The sequence below is a fragment of the Carex rostrata genome, chromosome 11, assembly GCF_964058835.1.
Source record: "Carex rostrata chromosome 11, lpCarRost1.2, whole genome shotgun sequence".
NCBI lineage: Eukaryota > Viridiplantae > Streptophyta > Magnoliopsida > Poales > Cyperaceae > Carex > Carex rostrata.
The window spans coordinates 3,550,372-3,571,424 of NC_135928.1; the positions used below are offsets into that span (position 1 = coordinate 3,550,372).

At 39.4% G+C, this 21,053-nt stretch overlaps 1 protein-coding gene across 3 annotated transcripts in view; it reads left to right on the forward strand.

Moving 5' to 3' along the window:
* Positions 1-1,110: 1,110 nt before the first annotated feature.
* Positions 1,111-21,053, forward strand: part of LOC144561724 (binding protein) — a 29,507-nt gene continuing 9,564 nt past the window's right edge. For 2 of the 3 annotated variants that reach the window (XR_013513916.1, XM_078310792.1), the window contains exons 1-24: positions 1,115-1,345; positions 1,452-1,694; positions 2,019-2,082; positions 2,598-2,802; positions 3,204-3,371; positions 3,587-3,916; positions 4,241-4,463; positions 4,754-4,807; positions 5,030-5,467; positions 5,973-6,267; positions 6,884-7,294; positions 7,571-7,729; positions 8,144-8,293; positions 8,778-8,933; positions 9,258-9,299; positions 9,726-10,070; positions 10,461-10,634; positions 11,108-11,268; positions 11,657-11,966; positions 12,726-13,128; positions 13,580-13,916; positions 19,304-19,492; positions 19,951-20,215; positions 20,749-20,955. Coding sequence is in view for 2 of the 3 variants with exons in the window: in XM_078310792.1 (XP_078166918.1) it covers positions 1,573-1,694; positions 2,019-2,082; positions 2,598-2,802; positions 3,204-3,371; positions 3,587-3,916; positions 4,241-4,463; positions 4,754-4,807; positions 5,030-5,467; positions 5,973-6,267; positions 6,884-7,294; positions 7,571-7,729; positions 8,144-8,293; positions 8,778-8,933; positions 9,258-9,299; positions 9,726-10,070; positions 10,461-10,634; positions 11,108-11,268; positions 11,657-11,966; positions 12,726-13,128; positions 13,580-13,916; positions 19,304-19,492; positions 19,951-20,215; positions 20,749-20,955 (5,208 nt within the window). In the remaining variant the exon portion in view is untranslated. Of the gene's footprint in view, positions 1,346-1,451; positions 1,695-2,018; positions 2,083-2,597; positions 2,803-3,203; positions 3,372-3,586; positions 3,917-4,240; positions 4,464-4,753; positions 4,808-5,029; positions 5,468-5,972; positions 6,268-6,883; positions 7,295-7,570; positions 7,730-8,143; positions 8,294-8,777; positions 8,934-9,257; positions 9,300-9,725; positions 10,071-10,460; positions 10,635-11,107; positions 11,269-11,656; positions 11,967-12,725; positions 13,129-13,579; positions 13,917-19,303; positions 19,493-19,950; positions 20,216-20,748; positions 20,956-21,053 lie in introns of all 3 variants that reach the window. The other variant, XM_078310793.1, reaches the window with a different exon arrangement.

Sequence of the window (21,053 nt, forward strand, 5' to 3'; positions counted from 1 at the left end):
ATTAATTTCCTTATTCAATCAAAATGATGTGTCGCACAAACTTACTCGGTCATGTCATACCACGTTATGTGATTAATTTTTTCTGACATGGTTTTTATTTTAATTTATTTTGCAAAATTTTATAATTTTTGGCACCTTTTTTGTTGTGTTCTATTAACTAATTTAAAATCTGAAAGATTAATTAAGCATGACAAGTTACAAGTTAGGTTATATTTGATCAACCTCATGTTATTTGACTATTCATTTGATATAATTGTCATTTATTATCTTAATCACAATTACAAAAAAAATTAATCACGTACTGTGACATGCTTTGATAAAATCATGACGTTTTAGTTATGCTTTTCCTTCATTTACTTCTAAAAACACACACACATAATTATTTTCCAAACTAATACTTCTATTTCAAATCATAAAAATACACAAGGAAGGTTCAAATGTCTCATGTTTTTGGATTCAAATCTGCTCTTTTTCTTAAGAAAATGAGCACCCTTCTATTCTTTCATTCGAATCGTTTAAAATCGATCACACGGTTTCAATTACACCTGATTCGTTTTAATATATTATATTGATATAAAAAAAGAGTAATTGAAGCCGTTTGATCGATTTTGAACGGTTTGAATGGAAGAATAGTACAGATTTGAATCCTATGTTTTCATACCTTATCTCATCATACTTTATATTTTATATTTTCAAAGTTCAAATTATCCATACTAAAATCACTCCTTTAGAAATTTTATATTTTTTAGAAATGTTTATATTTTTTAAGATTGGTACAAAATCACTCCTTTTTAAATGTTTATAAATAATGATTTTGTACCTATTAAGATAGTATTAAATAAATTCCAAAAATTATAAAATTTCATCTTCAAATATATTTTAGTATAAATATTATGTTTGACAATGAAATTTTATATTTTAGTACGAATATCATATTAAGCACTTCGGATCGATAATTTGAACTTTAAAAATAAAAATATAAAATATAAAAAGTAGGAGTATTACAAACACCCTAAAAATACATATCTTAATTCATATAGCACATAGAGAAAAAAACTTGTCCGACCAAAAACTCTTAACGATCGGGCCCCACCGACAGACCCATCTCCTCCTTTTTAATTAATTAACGAAACATAGTTGACGCAACCCAAATCTCTCTTCCGATTCCGATCATCAATCCCATCCACCTTTGCCTTCAATTAAAAAAAAGAAGAGAAAATCCGGAGAATCAATCGGTAACAAATTGAGGAATCGGCGAAACTCAGACGGTGAGTCGGAGGAATCAGCCAACCAGCCGGTGGTCCACCCCCGCCTCGATTCAAGCGTCTCTAGGGAAGCGAATCTGGTAAGTGGTAACTACAGATCGAACGTAACCTTTTTTGTTTCTTTAAATAAATCAGTGTATGGCATTTATGCTCACAGCTGATTTTGCTTCTCTTATTTTTGGTCAGGTAGAACTCGAGTTATATCGGTGTGAAAATGTGCTAGAGGAAATGGGGCAAAAAGTTAAAACGAGAAATGGCAATGACCTGATGTAATTTTTTTACAGTGTAAATACACTGAGGTAAAATTATGAATATAGTGAAGGGGGTTGCTGACCTCATCAGGAGGTCATCAACCGGTCAACCAGGCGAGGGCACTCAGTCGGGCCCACCTGATAGGCTATCAGCTCCTTCTCCTAGGATTCAGTTCGAGTAAGTCCTCTTATCATGATACTATATACTGCACTCTGGTATGGTTCCAGTATTTTCCAGTGGCAGGCTTTTACTAGTGCCAGTTTGATTAATAGTATACTGTTTACTGGCCTAGTTGAGCGATTCAAGTCTTGGTTGATACAAAAATGATAAGTGATGCCTAATGCTGCAAACTGCAAACATGGGGATGCTGTTAAAGTACCAGCTGACTTTGGGCTTATGGGTTGAAATAGTAATCTCTACCTTACTTAATAAATCTGTGTTTAAAATATAGGTATGTAACTCATTATTAAGCTTTGATTGTCATTTTTGTTCATCTGCCAGGGACACTGGTGAGGAGGGTGTTCTGAGTACTCTATGGCAGAGATATGATCATACTATGGACAAGGTACTTAGTACTTACAAATAACCTAGGTTAAATTGATACCAGTTGGGTTTTAACATTGAAATATTCCACTATTAATCTGCATTACCAAGGTACATGTACTGGGCACAGTTAGGTATGTATTACTATGCTCAATACAAGTAATTGACTGTCCTCTCAAGTATCTTTCTGAAAACATGATAGATTATCACTGCCCCTTCGCATAGACTTTTTTTCAAAAATTCCAGTTGTGCCCTTTTACACACTTATTTTCCGAAATAAGTAGTGAAAAGAACATTCTAAGATATAAAGATAATGTATTGGCAGTTTGGGTACATTTTGAAGAGAGGAAATGGGGGAAGTTTCTCTTCTAATGATTTCCAGAAATACCAAGATTTTTATTGCGTTTATCAGGAAATTGTTTCTATTAGTGCTCTTCTGTTGGGTATTTTGAATATTCTCCTTTATGCATTTGTCCATCTCATAAGAACTTTTATGCAATTCTGTCAGTTCTCACTTTTCCTTTTTGTTTTCTATAGATAGAGAAGAAGAAATGCTTACAAATATTTCTTTTGCACTTCATACAAACATACAATAACTGGGAGCCAAGGAATCATGGGATATTAACCGAACGAGAAATAGGAACTGAAGATTCTATTGCTGGTTGCTCCTTCGGTCACCCTTCAGAGGTGATGCTTATTCTTGTACAGGAGCTCACTCGTATAACTTCGCTTGTTAGTGACAGTAAGTCAAAAATTTCTTTACTTTTGAGTAATTTTTTTAGTAAGCCTAGGCATGAGCATATTTTCATGGAAAGGAAGTAAAAAGGTTTTGATTATAAAAATGCTAGTTTCCTAACATCTTCAAGAATATTTGTATATAAAAGTGGTATACAACACTAAAATGTTATGTTTTATACAAATATAGCAAACTATAGAATTTTTTTTTTAATACATAAAATGGCATCATTCAATAAGTGATATGTTACATATAAGAACAACACAAGGAAGAAGCAGTTTGATTGATGATCAAAGTCATTTTCTGAAAAATTACAAAAATAGAGGCGTAAGAATACCGCTGCATATGCAAATGTGTTATGTCTTTATTCTTAAATCTAATGTATCTGTTTAACTATTTCTCTATAGTTGGGAACAGTGGATCAGATGACCTATCTGAGCAATCAACAAGCTTAGGATTAAACACAGAGGGGCTGTATGTTTTGAAGTGCCTAATGATCATGGCACGCTCTATGCATAACTGCCGTGTATTTACATACTATGGAGGCGTACAGAAAGCAACTGCCGTTCTGAAAGGTGCATTATTTATGCTGGATCTTGATATGACACCTGTCAGGTTTTATACTGAGAATGTTAGCCAACAGGCAACAACTATTTTAGACACTTGTTATGGGTACATGTAAAAACAAGCCTATCTAAAGGTTTCTAAATGGGAAGACTGGCTAAACATTGTTCAGTTATCAATATTCATTCTTTTGTAATACTATTTAACACCTTAAATTGCATTCCAGCGGCGGTTATACAGCTGAAAGGGTTGGCTAGTACCCTTGCTGCAGATGAACAGCTGTCCAGTGCTGGTGCAGAGAAAACTCGTACCTTGCAATCTATACTTGTATATGTCATAAACATTATTTCATTATTTATGGATTTCGACTCTTCTCCTATCAATGCCACACACACTGTAAATAATAACACCAAGGAACAATCTTCTAGTAGTGCTTGTGCCGGCGATACCACAAGCCCGACTGGTACAAAAGGAACTGTACCTGATTTGATGCTGCGGTGGCAACAGAAAGCCATTGTTTTAGTGATGGAAGCTGGTGGTGTTAATTGGCTTGTTGGTATAGCCTTCCTCTCTATCTCTTTCTCTATTTTTTTTCGAAAACTTGACAGTGGCTGCCAAGGTTCTCCCTCCCTCTGTGAGTGTGTGTGTCTTCTGTCAATCATTGCAATGTTACAACTCAGTATTTATGTGCAATCATAAAGAGATACCAACTAGGTGGTATACCGCTCAATGCATACAGGTACCGCACTGTGCAAGTTTGCTGTGGAGACTAGAGAGTACTTACAACTGCTCAATAAGCCTTTTTATGCAAATCTGGTTGTCCAAATATTCTGCTTCCCATATTCTTCAGCTGGTCTTATGAACGACGATTTTCTTGCAGAATTGTTGCGTGTGATTAGGAGGCTGAATATGAAGGAGCAATGGACAGATTTGTCTCTCCATTTTGTAACCTTACGTACTCTCAGATCAACCTTATATCAGAATGTCAGAGCCCAGAACCATTTTAGAAGCATTGGTGGTCTCGAAGTTCTTCTGGATGGCCTCGGTCTACCCACCAGTAGATTTTCATTCTCTAAAAGTCAAATTAACTCAGGGGATGATAGGTATAGGTTTTTTACTTTTTTTTTTAGTTCCTGTCCATTTTCATTTATTGTCCTTGACATATAGTTATGGAAGTGTACCATAGATATTTTTTGTGGAAATAATTTGCCATGCCTTGATATTTAGACATCAAAAGCGAATAGTAACATCAATCATTGAAGTTTTTAAGCAGCATGCAACTGACCCTAATTAAAGTTTGGCTGACATGCTGCTGCTGGATAAGCAGAAATGGTACTAAAATTGTAGACCAATTTCATTGTTCTTGTTGTACTAATGCAAGTTTCTTTTTCAGAAGTGAAATATTTCAGCTCCAGACTCTGTGTTTGGAAGTTCTGAGGGAGTCCATGTATCCTATCTGTTTACGCATTTATTTCCGTAGTTTACATAAAATTTACATAGGCCCGCTGTAATGCACACATGTAGCCACATGCATCCTGAGAGGAAATTAGGGGTGTTGATTATGTACTTCTAAATGATATCTAAAGCTTAATAACTGCCTAATTATACCAGAATATGATATCACAACAGCCATGATATCAATAGTGCTGCCTTAACTAGGGTTTTTCAGATTCGGTAATACAAGCAACCTCCAATTTCTTTGTGAAAACGGGCGCGTACAGAAGTTTGCAAATAGCATTTGCTGGCCGGTATTTGTTCTTCAGGAATTTCAAAGACAAAGAACAAGCGTCCCTGTTATGATTCCCGTTTCTGATTCTGATTTCGACTCAGTTTCTGGTGAAACTCAAGCCAACATTCCCAGCTTAACTGAGTGGAATGAGTACTCAGTAGAGCTGTGCATAGCTCTCTGCTCCTTCCTACTTCCCCACGAAGATATCAGATTTCACGATGGTGATGTCAGCCCTGTTAGAAGTCAAGGTCAAAGTTCTCAGACAGTGTCATTGGCATATTGGGAGCTTGCTGTTAGGTGGATAATAAAAGTGTTGCTTACAGTGTTTCCATTGATCAAGGCTTGTGTAAATGACAGCGGGTTACCTAACCACATAAGGTTTGAACTTCTCTTTTTTCGTCTCCAGATATTAATACAGTTGAAAATAATTGCTGCGGAAAGCAGAAATATTTTTTTTCAATATAGACACACATAAACTTGATCCCAAAATATATAAACCCTAAGACACTTAGTTCATGTAAACTGTATACAAGATCAGACATGTTAGCTTAGTTCATCCCAAAATGTATTGTAAACTTGGTTCATCACAAAATATTCAAGATTACAAGATACATGCATAACATGGTTTAGAGTGAAACTTATGTTGAAGATTACACCAATATGTTTATGGATTAGTATTATAGGTACAAGGTATATGTTCCCTTTGTACAGCTTTTGTTTGGTTTTTGTGGAAAGAATCTATATAATTGCAGAACTTCTTTGTTCATGGTACAAGGTAAAAAATTTCTGTAAATCAAAGCTGTATCACTCATCTTCTTTCCCACTCTCCCGAGGTGAACTATGCAAACAATATGGTTTATTGAAGATTGTACTTCTTTTACAGGATTTTGGGCAATACATTGCAGCACTACATCCTTTGTGCATTCCGTAAAGTCCTGGTTTCTTCACCAGCTCTTCTCAAAGTCTTTCGAGAGGAGGGTGTGTGGGAACTCGTGTTCTCAGAAAAGTTTTTCTATTTTGGGTTGTCTCTTGAAAGAACAAATATTGTGGATTACAACAAAGAGAAAGATAGAATCAGCCCCACCATGCTATCTCAAACAGACATGGATGAATTCCAAGTGGAGGCTATTTCCTTCTTGGAATTTGCAGCGACTCACAATGGAAATACGAATAACTTGGTAATATTTTTTCCCATTTTCTTCTTTTAAGGCAGCAAATAGCTGGTTTCTAAGAATCTTTAATTACAGAGAGCAGCATAGATAAATTTATGCACAATTTTAATTTTTAGTGTTCAGTCTCCTTCAGTGCCATAGAGTGCAAATTGTGGAGATGTCTATCAGCCCCCTCATTTGATAATGAAGGATCTGAGTAGTTATGTTTGGTTTAAAATTTGTATTCTTAAGAGGCGAATGAAACAATTGCTGATAGCATCATATTAGGTATTAGTATGTTATTGGTTAAAACTGACGTCCTGATATATGATTAGCGTCGTTTCTCTTAATATTCTCTCTACTTTCAGTTGCAGATTGTATGAAAATTTAATTGCACTATTCCCTGGGCTTAAAATAAAATTTAAGTACTCCGGTTGGTCATTCAACAAATGCAAATGGTGATTCATAAAGGTTTGATATGTATTGTACTGATGTTAGGTCTGTACTGAGAATGGCATAAAATATGCAAAACAGCATCGTACAGGTGAAAAGTTCTGGACACTAAACATCAATACTGACACTAAAACCCACTTACACTCAATGAAAATCAATAGCAACTGATGCACTTCTTTAATTCTTGCAGCCCGAGTGCTCTTTTCTACTATCCACGCTGGAACAATCCATTCTAAATCCCAGGGTATCCTCTTTCCTTTTAAAAAGCCTCCAAAGAGTTCTCCAGTTGGCAACCGAGCAAACTATCTCATCCTTCAAGGCCCTCAATTGCATCTCGCGTGTGCTTCAAGTTGCGTGCACTGAGGCTCAGCAGTTGAAGAAGTTGAGTATCTGTGAAGAAGAGCCACGGGAAGGAGTAGCTACCAATTTAGTGGCATGCATTGAGTCGGCTTTTGACCTCTTTGAGGCCTACCTGACGATGGCTGAGAATGGGAGGATCTTGGTCTTGCACAGTGCTAGTTGTATTGATTCCTTGTTCGAGTTATTTTGGGTTGAGAGTCTCAGAAGACATGTCCTTGATCAGATATTTGAGTTATTCAGGGTAATACTCAAATCCCCATTAATTTTTTGTACTTTGACAAGAGTTCTTCGTACCAGAGCCAAGAATGAGTTGAATAAACCCAGAAGCATTCGGTGTTTACTTGGTGCTCTCTAATCAAATTTTATATTAATATTGATATTCTGGACTATCTTAGTGACCAAAACTGACTTGACTAGAGCAACTTATATTGTGCTAGCTAAAAGAATTAGAATGGCCAGCTCATGAACTAATGCTTAGAAAATGGATGTTAAGATTTATCTCACTGATTGTCTCCAGCTGCCAAAGGCAACAACTCGGGACCATACAGGAAAAATGCACTTGTGCTCAAAGTACTTGGAAACTTTCACTCGTGCTAGGGAGAAGGACACGTCTTTTGCTGATCTTTCAATTATTCTCTTGGCTTACATGAGAGAGATCATCATGCTGGATCAACCGGTACATGCCCCTTGCTCTAGCATGCCTTTTCTATTAGGTCTTTTTTAGAACCTTTTAGTGGCTAGCCCACACAAGTTTGACCATTGAATTTATATAACCTACGTTTGACAAAGCCTTTTATTAGTCACTGAAATGTCTGTGCACGGACTTCCCAAGGTGGGGCACTCAATTTTGGTTATAGACAAGCAATTGCCTAACCCTACCATTTTGTCTACAAATCATATATACCAATCATGTTTTATTTCCTATTTGCTTCATACATCTGCATGATGGTTTTGTTTCTGTACAGAATATACCATCTTGCATCCTCGTACAATTAGCGGATGCAGTTTTTGGGGGACTTTCTTTCAGGCCTATTGTATAACCTGTTGCTGACTTGAGTTCTTATGTACTTTTGTTGTGGTCTTTGTGCAGTACTATCAAGATCTGTTCTGTAAGGGGGAGTGCTTTCTTCACGTTGTGTCGTTGTTGAATGGGTCGGTGGATGAAACGATTGGAGAACAACTGGTGTTTAACATTCTTCAAACCTTAACTCTTCTCCTGACTGGAAATGATGATTCCAAGGCATTTTCTTTTCTCTTATAGAAATACCTGTTGTTTCCTGCTAAGCATTTTATCATATATGAAGTCCCTTGTATAACAGAACAAAAACAATATTGCAAGGCAAAGGGAAATAATGAAGAATATGAGAAATGGAGTTGTATAATTAAACAGAAATATGACCCTTCAACATATTTCTCCAGTGTGGTATGTGCTGTTATGAGACTAGTATTGATATTTTAACTCAAGCTTATAATACATGTCACTTCAGATTAGTTGGGTTCCAGAATCTTGGGAGCAATTATTCATTTTGCAATTAAGAAATATAGCTCTGAAAAATGCAGTTCATTAATGTAGTTTTCGCTTGAATAGCACTCGGTACATACTGTCTATGTGCTTTATATGGTGCTAAAAGTATCAGCCTGGTAAGCAACCGACTCATTTTTATCAAGCTTGTGCATTTCATTCTCTTAAAATGGTGGTTTTTACTCTAGTTTGGTGATTGTAGGTTGCCTTTAGATCACTTGTAGGCCCGGGGTATCAGACACTGCAAAGCCTACTGATGGACTTCTGTAAATGGCTACCAAGTGAGCGACTCCTCGGTCCTCTACTTGACATGCTTGTTGATGGCAAATTTGAATTGAATGATAAAACTGTGATAAAGGTATCAATTATGGACCCTTGATTTCACGCAGATTTTTTTGTGCGGTGCTGATAATTCATCTACTTAAATTTTTGGATTCACAGATAAAACATAACAACACACAAACATTGGTTCTAACTTTCAGAAGTCAGATGCTGATAATTCAGCTACTGAGGTTTTGAATGGCGCGGGAATCTTACTTGTTCAGAAAGAAATATAACCCTCGGATCTTTGTTTTAACTTTCAAAAATATATATTATCCGCCTCCATGCTATCTTCCTGGACCAAAGCAGTTCAGCTGCAGTACACCATGCTTATAACTAATTATCATTTTGTTTCTTATAGAATGAAGATGTGATTGTGCTTTTCCTAAATGTCCTGCACAAGGTTAGCTCTCTCTCTCTCTCTCTCTCCTTCTCTCTCTCTTTTTAAATACTTGGCAGTGGCTGCCTAGGATAGGTTCTCTCTCTCTCTTGAAAAACTTGGCAGTGGCTGCCTTCTCCCTCTCTCTCTCCACTTGTCTATCTCTTGCAAAAATATGAGCATGTCTTTACAGAACATAGGAATAATGAAAATAAGACATGCTCATTTGTGAAAATTAGAACTACTGCCTATCATGTCCAATTAAATCGAAAGGTGTCCCAGACTACCCCTACTTCAAAAGAATATAGTCCATTCTATGAATTTAGGAATGAAAAGACACAAGTGGAGCATGGGAGATATTCTGGTTCTGCAGGGAATCATATTTTAAAGTTTTTAGGGGCAGAGGCAAAACGATCCATTTTATAAAACCAAAAATGTTTCTGTTGGCAGAGCAGCACTGGGACACAACATCATGGGCTAGACATCCTCCAATCGTTAATAAAAGATTCAATCACGAATCGAACTTCTTGTTTCAAAGCTGGTGCCCTCAGCTTTCTCCTCGACTGGTTCTCTGTTGAAGAAAGAGATGATGTGACTGTGAAAATTGCACAGCTCATTCAGATTATAGGTGGCCACAGCATATCCGGGAAGGATATCAGAAAGATATTTGCCCTTCTAAGAGGAGACAAAGTTGGCTCAAAGCAGAGGCACAGTTCACTGCTGTTGTCAAGTGTTGGCTATATGCTCAAGGAAAAGGGGCCTGAGGCATTCTTTGAGTTTAGTGGCCATGATTCTGTAAGGCTCTCTCTCTAAATATTCTCTCACAAATATTCACACATAATTTTTTTTTTCTGAATTACAAAATAGCATCCCACATTTTTAATATTTGAAAGCTGCAACTAAGATCCAACCCCACATTCTTGAGATATTTTCAACCAATAACAAACTCCTAGCCTTTTATGATTTCAAATTTGAAAACATGCTCCAAATCTTGTCATAATATATGCACTATAGAGATCATGCTTATAATATTTGATTTCAAATTTGAACTTTTTAATAGGCACAATATATGTACTATTAGTTGATGGTTCATCCTGCTCAAGTATTTCCTCTTAATGAAATTTTAGTTAACTATTTATCCATCACTTTTATGATTTTATCTACATCTGTTATGTTTGTTTTCAGGGGATTCAGATAAGAACACCAATCCAGTGGCCATATAACAGAGGTTTCTCCTTCTCATGTTGGCTAAGGGTAGAGAACTTTCCAGACAGGGGAATAATGGGTCTTTTTTCTTTCTTCACCGAAAATGGAAAGGGTTGTCTAGCGATGCTTGCTAAAGGGACTCTCATTTTTGAGGTAACTCCTCTGGCCTCTGTCAAGTTAGTACTAAAGACAACCCAGTATGGTTTGGTCAGTGCTTATGTGGGTGGCCTTCTGAGATGAGGCTTTAATACGTGTAGTTGGGCGAATTGAGTAAAAAAAAAAGAATGACATAATCTGACTGGAAGACTTCTTTGGCACCGCACTGGTTGTTACCAAACCTACGAGGGAGGTGCAGGTACAATCCTGCTGATATGATAATATCTTGTTAGCTTTCTACTCCCAGAAAAAATTCCACTGAGACCGAAACCTTCAGATTTTAACTGGTTTCTTGTGGAACCACTGAGGATTGCTGTTAGTAGATACCGCTGGGTGGTGTGGTACCAAGTATCAATGAACCATTTTGGTGAAAAGTTCTTACTGAGAGGTTATTGCTACTTTTGCATGGCATACAAGCTAATGCACAATTTTTTGCTTGCTTAATTTCTTTTCTTTCCTGACAATTTCAGTCAATCAGTCAAAAAAGGCAGTGCGTGATGTTACCTTTGAACATGATGGCAAAACAATGGCATTTTGTGTCTGTTACACACAGCATAGGAAGGGCCTTCTCTGCTGGCAGCCAGCTCCGTTGCTATCTGGATGGCAACCTCATTTCTTCTGAGAAATGCCGGTACAATATGACTTTCATTTTCAATGAATGGTGCCATACCTTTTGGCATCAAGTACCTGGCCCCTTCATGTTGACATCAAAACCTGGTTTTTCATTTGAGCCAATCTAGTACCCAGCAAGTCAGGCTAAGTGCTGGTATGAAATCATGGCAAAGACGATGCAGCGCTTTATTACCAATAATGGATGACAACCTTGAAGAGTTTGAATTTAGTTTAGGAGAGTATTTTACTGATCCATCTAACTCTGAAGCACTGCTAACACAGAGTATCATTTATGTTCTCATAACATAGAACAGAGTAAAATAAATTGTGTTCCTGGTCTATACATCAAAGGCCCAAATCAACTTAAGCACCAGCACTTTTGTTATTAATATTTCTGCTATTTCCAGGTACACAAAGGTCACTGACATAATGACCCGGTGTACAGTGGGGGCTGAACTGATGCCAATTAGTGACGAGCCAGGAATGCTTGGTTTTCAAAGTACTTATCCGTTCACTGGCCAGATGGGGCCTGTTTATGCCTTTTCTGACACCCTCACTCCTGAGCAAATAAAGGGTATATATAGCCTTGGGCCGAGTTACATGTACTCTTTTGTCGGTGACCAGAGCCTCCTCTCTACCGATGATTTGTTGCTTAATGGGATACTAAGCACACGAGAGGGGCTCTCTTCAAAGATTATTTTTGGTTTAAATGCGCAGGTTAGATGCTTTGATGGATTTGTATTTTTGGTTCTTTTTATCCAGGTGAAATTAGTCACAAGAATCCAAAATCGGATATGGCTGTTTGAAGCTAAGAAAGATGTGTTCATAGTTCTTGGAGTAGTAGTGATAATTGTAACCTGTTCCATTTCATTTCGGAAACTCTAGCAAATAAAGGTCTGGTACAAGCAAAAAGAAAAGGAAAAAAGGATGACCAATATTTACAACCTCCTCCCCTTCTTTTAAAAGAAAAGAAATCACTTCCCTAAAGTGAGCAGAACTAAACAAGTCTGTAAAAACATAGAGCAAAAGGCCGAAACTGTGGGCAAATAACAAAACAGTCAACAAAACAACCCCCTAGATCAAGACCATCCATCATCAACCACCAAGTTGATCTTCATTCGTAGACTCCTCATCACTATCTCCAATGTGTATCATAGCATCTGACATCTCTGATGGGGATGCCTTCACATGTCCAAAAAAGTGGGAGAAACTGCATTTAGTAAGAGAGCTCTGGTATTAGTAAGAGATCTCTAATGTTTTTGCACCAGCATCAGCTCTTTTTCTCATAATCTTTTAGGCATGGTTGAATTAGGATTAGAAAGAAATGGTTCATTAGTAAACTGATGCTGCAATGTCTCTTCTGAATTCATTATTAGTATTTCACTATTTTTGGCAGATATTTTGTAAACTTTACACTGATTTTTCTCTCTCATCTACATACAATTTAATTTCAATCTGTTTCTGTTTGTTTTTCAGGCAAGTCATAAGAGAACGCTGTTCAGCGTCTCATTTGCACCAGAAGGTTCTGACAAGACAAAAATTGAAGCAAAAGTGATGGATGGTACCAAGCTATGCTCACGGCGCCTTTTAAAGGAGATCATATACTGTGTGGGTGGTGTTTCGGTCTTTTTCCCTCTTCTGACACGGTTTGATAAACTATCAACAAATGCTTCTGTACCAAGTGATGATAGACTAGCAGCCGATGTTATAGACCTTGTTGCATCAGTTTTGGATGGAAATGCTTCCAACCAACAACAAATGCATCTCCTGTCTGGGTTCGCAATTTTGGGATTTCTGTTTCAGTCAGTCACACCTTGTCAGTTAAACATGGAGACTCTCAAGTCTTTGAAGTATATGTTCAGTGTGCTAAAGGGCTGTGGTATGTATACTAGACCAATTAATGCAAAAGATCTCTTTTATATTCAGTTTGCTTTTGTTGCATTGTTGTTCTTTGCACAAACTGTTGTGAAACCGCAGAGAACTGGTCGCCAGATATACATTTGACTCTGAATTTTTCTTTCTTATTATTTGTTGCTTTCTTGCGCAAAATAACTTGAGTTGCTGAGTTGTATTTTTACTGATACTATGCCTGTGTTAGTAAGCCAAACCCAACAAACAGAGGTTTAAACAATCAAGACAAAACTTATTGGTTAAGATAATCCTGATAATGTTTATATATAAAAAAGTGCACCTGTATATGAAATCTGATGCTAAGAGTGCTGGAGGGAAAACATCAGGAAAGTGGAAACATATCATAAATAGAAATAACTACTCACGAACCTTTGGTAATGTAGAAGCAACATTTAACACTCCCAATCCTTTTTTGTTAGGCATGTCAGAAGAACTAACAAAAGAAGCTCTGCTACGAATCTACCTGAATCCATATATATGGATGTACGTAAATTATGAAGTGCAAAGAGAACTCCATATGTTTCTTATCGAGTATTTTGAGAGTTACTCGAGTTGGTTGCCAGAATTATGTGGCTTACCTAGGATTTTGGATGTGATCCGTCAGTTCTACTGGGATAAAGCCGACACCAGGTCGGCGTTTGGTACCAAACCACTTCTACACCCAGTGACGAAACAAGTAATGGGAGAGAGGCCGTCTAGGGAGGAGATTTGTAAGATTCGACTTCTCCTTTTGAGTCTTGCTGAAATGGCTATAAGGTACATATGCCATCTCTTTGAATTTATACTTATTATAATTACTGATATTTATAGTTTTTTGTGGTTGTATGCCTCCCGAGTTGCCTGGTTATTTTTTTCTGGGTTCTGGGTGCAATGAGAGCTTATTGTAGGTTAATGAATAATAAGATGTTGCTAGTGTGAATATAACAGGCTGGTTTATATGATTGGTTTCTGTTGAGATTTATGTATGTTTATTGCATTAATAGTAACTATAGGGTTATATTGGTAAGAAATCAATTATAGAGAACCGTAGGGTTACGGATGTAATTGTGACGCCTATATAGGCCCAAAAGAACAAAGGAATGACACAATTCATATTTTGCTGAAAATCTTTATGGTATCAGAGCTGAAATCCTAAAAAAAAAATAAAAAAAAAATAAAAAAAAAATAAAAAAAAATTTCCAGTTTTTTTCCATTTTTTCGCGCACTGTAGCGCTACAGTAGCCGATCGCACTGTAGCAGAGAGCAGCTACCACCAGCTCCGTTGCCGCCCCAGCGACTCTGGCCGCCGTCGCCGCCTCTGCTGGGGTCGCCTCCGCCTAGGGTTTGCAACCATCGACTCTGATCAGGTCAGATCGGATCAGATCTCAGCCGCCTCTGAGCTCAGATGACTGTTTTGAGCTAGATCCGCCCAGCCCTAGCTCCATTTCGCCTCAGCCTGACTTGAGCAGCGCCGCCTCCGCCTGACTGGACCAGCGCCACCTCCGAGCACTGTAGCTCCGCCCTCCTCTCCAGCTAAGACAGAACCTTCTTTTTCTTCCCAATCCCGTTTTTTCTTTTTCTCTAAACCGGTCAGCCAACAAAGTAGGCGACTTGTGCTTGTTTTGGCCGGCGTGGGGGGCCTTTACCCCACGATACCCGAGTAGGGGGGTTTCGATTGGGTTTGAACTCGAATCTTGATGCATTAAATCAAGATCGGGTAAAGAGGAAGAGAAAGAAAGGGGGAGATAATGTAGATCTCATCTTGAGAGATCAAGATTGGGTTTTTTACGAGCGATTCGGACTAGGGTTGATACGTGAGGCGTACATCTAAGTCCGATCGATGTCGGGAAAGAAAAAGGAGAAGGATCTGTTTGAGGAAGCTATTGAGAAGCTGCCACCTATCGACATGAGACTCGAAGGACAAGCTACGTACTTGACTGAGGAGGAGAGTCGGACTAGGATACATGCTGGAGCAACAGGACTTTCAGGGGTAAAGTCAGCACTAGAGGTCTCCAACTCAGGTCACACAGGTAACACAAGGTTCAGAGGCGAGCCTCGACGGTGTTACAGATGCGGTGAGGTAGGTCACCTGAAGCAGGCTTGCCCTAAGCCACCAAAGGAGAGATACAGGTGGGAGGGGGCAGTCTGGGAGTCATGGTCGCGGCCGTGGAGGTCGGAGAGGTGGAAGAGAAGGCAATCGGACACATCTGATGGTTGTAGAGGAAGAAGAAGCTGGTGGGGACCTTACAGAGAAGGATCAGGCACTCGTGGAGGCCTATTCTCAGGGACTCAGGGATAGGCAGAAGCTGATGGGTGATGTGAAGAGCGTGAGAGATTATGCATCAACCTCTACTTCATTCAGGTGTAACTTTGCTTCAATTGCCCACATAGCTACAGGTATTCATGATACCCTTGCTCTAGCCTCTATACCCACCACGAGATCACCAGATTGGATAGTTGACTCTGGTGCGTCTCGCCATGTGACTGGTACTGTTGGGGAGTTTTCTTCCTATACTCGCCTAGCAGTCCCAGAGAACGTTCAGATCGCAGATGGTACGACTCAGCCCGTAGTTGGTAAGGGTACTGTGAGATGTACCAATTCAGTGACTCTGACCAATGTGTTGCATGCTCCTTCCTTTCCGGTAAACCTGGTATCCATTAGTGCTATTATTCGTGAGCAAAAATGCATTGTGACCTTTGATATTCCGAGGATGGTCTTTCAGGAGAAGGGGACAGGTTGGATACTAGGGACTGGGACATGGCGTGACGGGTTGTGGTACATGGATCGAAAAGGGATGGACACAGCGCTGGCATCTGTGGTCGATAGAATGGGTGCAGGAGGATCTGGGATGAGTGTAGAGGATGAGTTGCTTCTAATTCATCGGCGGATGGGGCACTCTTCCTTTAGCCTACTGGAACGTTTGTATCCATCAGAGTATGAGAAAGCTGACAAACAAAAACTTGTGTGTGATGGATGTGAGTTTGGAAAGCATACAAGGAGTTCGTATGTAAGCTCAGGAAGTAGAAGTTCTTATGCCTTTGATCTGGTTCATTCAGACGTATGGGGGCCTTGTCCTACGACTACTGTGAATGGGTTCAGATATTTTGTCTCCTTCATCGATTGTTTTTCTCGTGTGACTTGGATTTATCTGATGAAGAACAAGAGTGATGTGTTTGCTTGCTTCAAGGACTTTCACAAAGGGGTTCAAACTAAATACGGTGCAGTTGTGAAGGTATTGAGGTCTGATAATGGAACAGAGTACACCAATAAGGCGTTTGGGGAGTACTTGTCATCTCATGGAATACATCATCAAACCACGTGTCCATACACACCAGAGCAGAATGGGGTAGCAGAACGGAAGAATAGGCATCTCCTTGAGGTAACTCGGAGTATGATGATTTCGATGAATGTTCCGAAATATTTGTGGGGACAAGCAGTTCTGACAGCCGCACAATTAATCAACAGAATGCCATCTAGAGTGTTGGACTGGCATACTCCATGTGTGATGTTCAAAGGAGATAATGAGGGTATTCTTCGTCCAAAGGTATTTGGTTGTGTGTGCTTTGTGAAAGACAACAGACCAAATGTTGGAAAATTGGATCCGAGGGCTGTGAGGTGTATCTTTGTGGGGTACTCAACTACTCAAAAGGGTTATGTGTGCTGGAGTCCGGTAGAGAGGAGATTGTTTGTGAGTATGGATGTTACATTCCGCGAGCTCGAACCTTACTACTCCTTAGAGACTACATCACCCTTTGGAGACTCGCTCGATACAGGAGGTATGAGGCAAGAGGGGGAGAGTAGTAGTGATGGTGAGAGGAGGATGGTGAGTGTGGGTGGTATTCCTTGTCCACTGGTGGATTCGACTAGGATTGAGCCGGAAAATGAGGATTCGGCTAGGGTTGAGCCGCAAAGTAAGGATTCGGCCAGAGTTGAGCCGCAAAGGGAGGATTCGGTGGGTGAGCCAGAAGTTGAGAGAAATGGGCCCGAAGGTGGTAGGACTCAACCTCAGGGGGAGTCGAGATACCGTGAGGTGTATGTGAGAAGAAATAAGCAAAGTGAGGGAGCCGTGCCTACAGTGCCACCTGTGCCAAGTCCCTTGTCCCTGCCTAATTCGATTCCTGAGACACTTACACCATCCACCTCAGACTCAAAATACACAGGTGCTATGATTCCTCTGTCTACTCCTCCCACTCCCCTATCAGTAAGAATGACTCCTCGCGAGAATGCGGGCATTCCTCCTGACCGATATGGTTTTCCGCATGAGATTGCCCAGTTTGTCTCTTACTCACACATATCACCGGTACATAGAGCGTTCATTGCATCATTAGACACTGTCTCTATTCCTAAGTGTTGGCAGGTTGCTAAAGGAGATCCGAAATGGAAAGCAGCCATGCAAGAAGAACTCGAGGCCCTCGAGAAGAACAGAACCTGGGAGCTTGTGTCACTACCACCAGGTAAGAAGGCTGTTGGGTGCAAGTGGGTCTTTACAGTGAAACAGAATCCAGAGGGTCTGGTTGAGCGCTACAAGGCTAGGTTGGTAGCGAAGGGGTACAGTCAGACCTATGACATCGATTATGATGAGACCTTTGCACCCGTGGCAAAGATGAGCACAGTGAGGACACTGGTTTCCATGGCAGCGAATGGAGGATGGAAGTTACACCAACTCGACGTGAAGAATGTGTTTCTTCATGGTGACCTGTTAGAGGAGGTGTATATGGAGATTCCATCAGGGTTTGGCATGAACCAGACAGTGGGTAAGGTGTGCAGGTTCAAGAAGTCGCTTTATGGGTTGAAGCAATCTCCCCGGGCCTGGTTTGATAGGTTCAGGAAGGCTATGGTAGGCATGGGCTATCAGCAGATCAATGCTGATCACACGGTGTTTACTAGACAACATGGTGGTCACATTACTATGCTGGCTGTGTATGTCGATGATATGATCATTACCGGGGATGATGAGGGGGAGATTGCACAGTTGAAGGCAAGATTGGGGAAAGAATTCGAGGTGAAGGATCTGGGACAGCTTAGGTACTTTCTTGGGATTGAGGTGGCTCGTGGAGCAGAGGGGATTGTTCTATCTCAAAGGAAGTATGTCCTAGACTTGCTCACTGAGACAGGCATGTTGGGGTGCAAGCCTGCAGTTTCTCCAATTGATGTGAAGGCCAAGATTAGTGCAGAGGCAGAAGAACAAGTTGATCGTGAGAGGTACCAGAGATTGGTAGGCAGATTGATCTATTTGACACATACACGTCCTGATATCTCATTTGCAGTGAGCGTGGTGAGCCGCTACATGCATGACCCTAGGAAGGGTCATATGGACGCAGTGTATCACATTCTGAGGTACCTGAAGAGTGCACCAGGGAAGGGCTTGATTTTCAAGCAGAATGGACATATGAACATTGAGGGCTACTGTGACTCTGACTGGGCTAGTTGCCAAGATGACAGGAGGTCCACAGCTGGCTATTGCATGTTCGTAGGGGGCAACTTGGTCTCTTGGAAGAGCAAGAAGCAGCCAGTTGTTGCGAGATCAACAGCAGAAGCCGAGTACAGGGCTATGGCATTGGGAGTTGCTGAGATGGTGTGGCTGAAGAGGTTGTTGGAAGAGCTCAAGGTAAATCACGGAGCTCAAATGAAATTGTGGTGCGATAGCAAGTCAGCGATCAGCATTGCTAACAATCCTGTGCAGCATGACAGAACCAAGCATGTGGAGATCGATAGGTTCTTCATAAAGGAAAAGCTAGAAAGTGGACTATTGGAGCTAAGTCATATAGCTACTGGAGATCAAGTAGCTGACTGTCTCACCAAAGGACTTAGCTCAATAGATTTAGAGAGGTTTTGTGACAAGATGGGCTTGATTGATATCTTTTGCCCATCTTGAGGGGGAGTGTTGAGATTTATGTATGTTTATTGCATTAATAGTAACTATAGGGTTATATTGGTAAGAAATCAATTATAGAGAACCGTAGGGTTACGGATGTAATTGTGACGCCTATATAGGCCCAAAAGAACAAAGGAATGACACAATTCATATTTTGCTGAAAATCTTTAGTTTCATGGAATTTAGGTTTATTAATCTTTGTATAAGAGCTCAGGACTCACTTTGGTTGTATTTTTCTCTAAATCTAAATCTAAACTTTGGTACTATTACATTTTTTTTTTTTTTTAGGCAAAAGATAACAGCACCTGATGTAAAGGCTCTTATATCAATTTTCGAGAGAAGTCAGGATATGGCATTCATAGAGGATGCATTGCACATGATTAACCGAGCCCTTTCTCAAAACTCCTTGCTGAACTCATTTCTTGAGCAAGTCAATTCCCTCGGTGGTTGTCATCTTTTTGTCAACCTTCTTCAGAGGTCAGTAGCCTTTCTGCCAAGTTATAGACTGTAATGATATTCCAGGCTGTGTTAGCATACCATCGTTATCGGAGTGAAATTTGATGGAAAAGAGATCCGGGTTCTTTCAGGATTACTCAGCAAAATAAAAATGATTACTTCAAAAAAAGAATGTGTTGGTTCTTTATTCGAGGCTTGAAAATGATTGCCATGATATTCTGCCTATCCACTAAAGAAAATTTACTTCATATAAAAGGGGAACTGCTTATAACAAAAAGGATTTACGGTACAGAAAGGGCATACTACATATATGATTATACAAGAGTGTTTTTTCATCCTTTCGGTGGCATTTGAAAATGAGTATTTATTTACATCATGGCTCAGAAAATTCACCAGGTTACCGTTGCAGTGTATTTTCTTCTCAATTTGTACAGCGACCATACCAGATTAATGGTATTTCTTCTATTTTAATGTAATAGGGAAGTTGAACCAATCAGGCTTATCGGGCTACAACTGTTAGGAAAGCTTTTGGTTGGGCTTTCATCTGAGAAGAAAGGTGCCAAGTTTTTTGCACTTGCTTCAGGAAGATCTAAATACCTCTCTGAAATTTCAAGAAAAGGGACCAGTCCAGTGCCAAATCTTATTTTCTCGGCAATTTCTGAGCGAATTTTCAAGTTTCCTTTGTCAGACAATCTTCGAGCAACACTGTTTGATGTTCTTCTTGGGGGAGCTAGCCCTAAACAGGTGTTATGATGTTGTTATGTTGATGTATATTACAACCAAGGGTTTGTTGTGACCTGACGTGGCAATTGTAGTTATAATAGCAAGGCTATAGGAGTTATAGTAATTAATTACTGCTAAGACTTTGGTGGTACTTAAAAGCCAGAAGATGATAATAATGAAACAGGATAAATAATAACTGAAATGAAATGACTGTGATTTGATATATGTAGTTTACCTTCGTTGTATGAACAGAACCTGCCAGTACAATGGTATTGGACCTGAGATGTCTGAAACAGAATCAAATAAAAAAAAATAGCATATATTGTGATAGAATTGACAGCAATGCTGTAACGAAGTTTACGGTTCAGTGAAAAACATTCCTGGTTCAAAAGGACGTACTGGAACCAAATCATCCTTGTTTAATAGAGCTAGCTTTGGGTAATGTTGACTAAGTCAAAGATCTTTTTGACTGGTCAACATTACCCTAAGCTAACTCTATTATTGTTGCATTCAGGTCTAATGCATGTTCTTTTATTTTCCCCAATAATATTCAGGTCTTACAGAAACAATCGCAAAGTGATGCTGCCAAGAACAAAAACTATATTGGACCATCTTTCTCCTCCCATTTTGTGCTTCCTCAAATTTTGGGGTGTATTTTCAAGTTTTTGCAATGTTGCAAGGATTCTTCAGTTCGTGTAAAGATATTAGAGGATCTTCTGAGCCTCTTAGTTTCAAATCCATCAAATATTGAAGCTCTCATGGTAAAAGCCTTAATAACTTTCGTATTTTTGGATTGCATATACACATACCCCTAAAATGCTGCCTATTTCATATAATGGTTCTCCCCCTTGTAGTATGT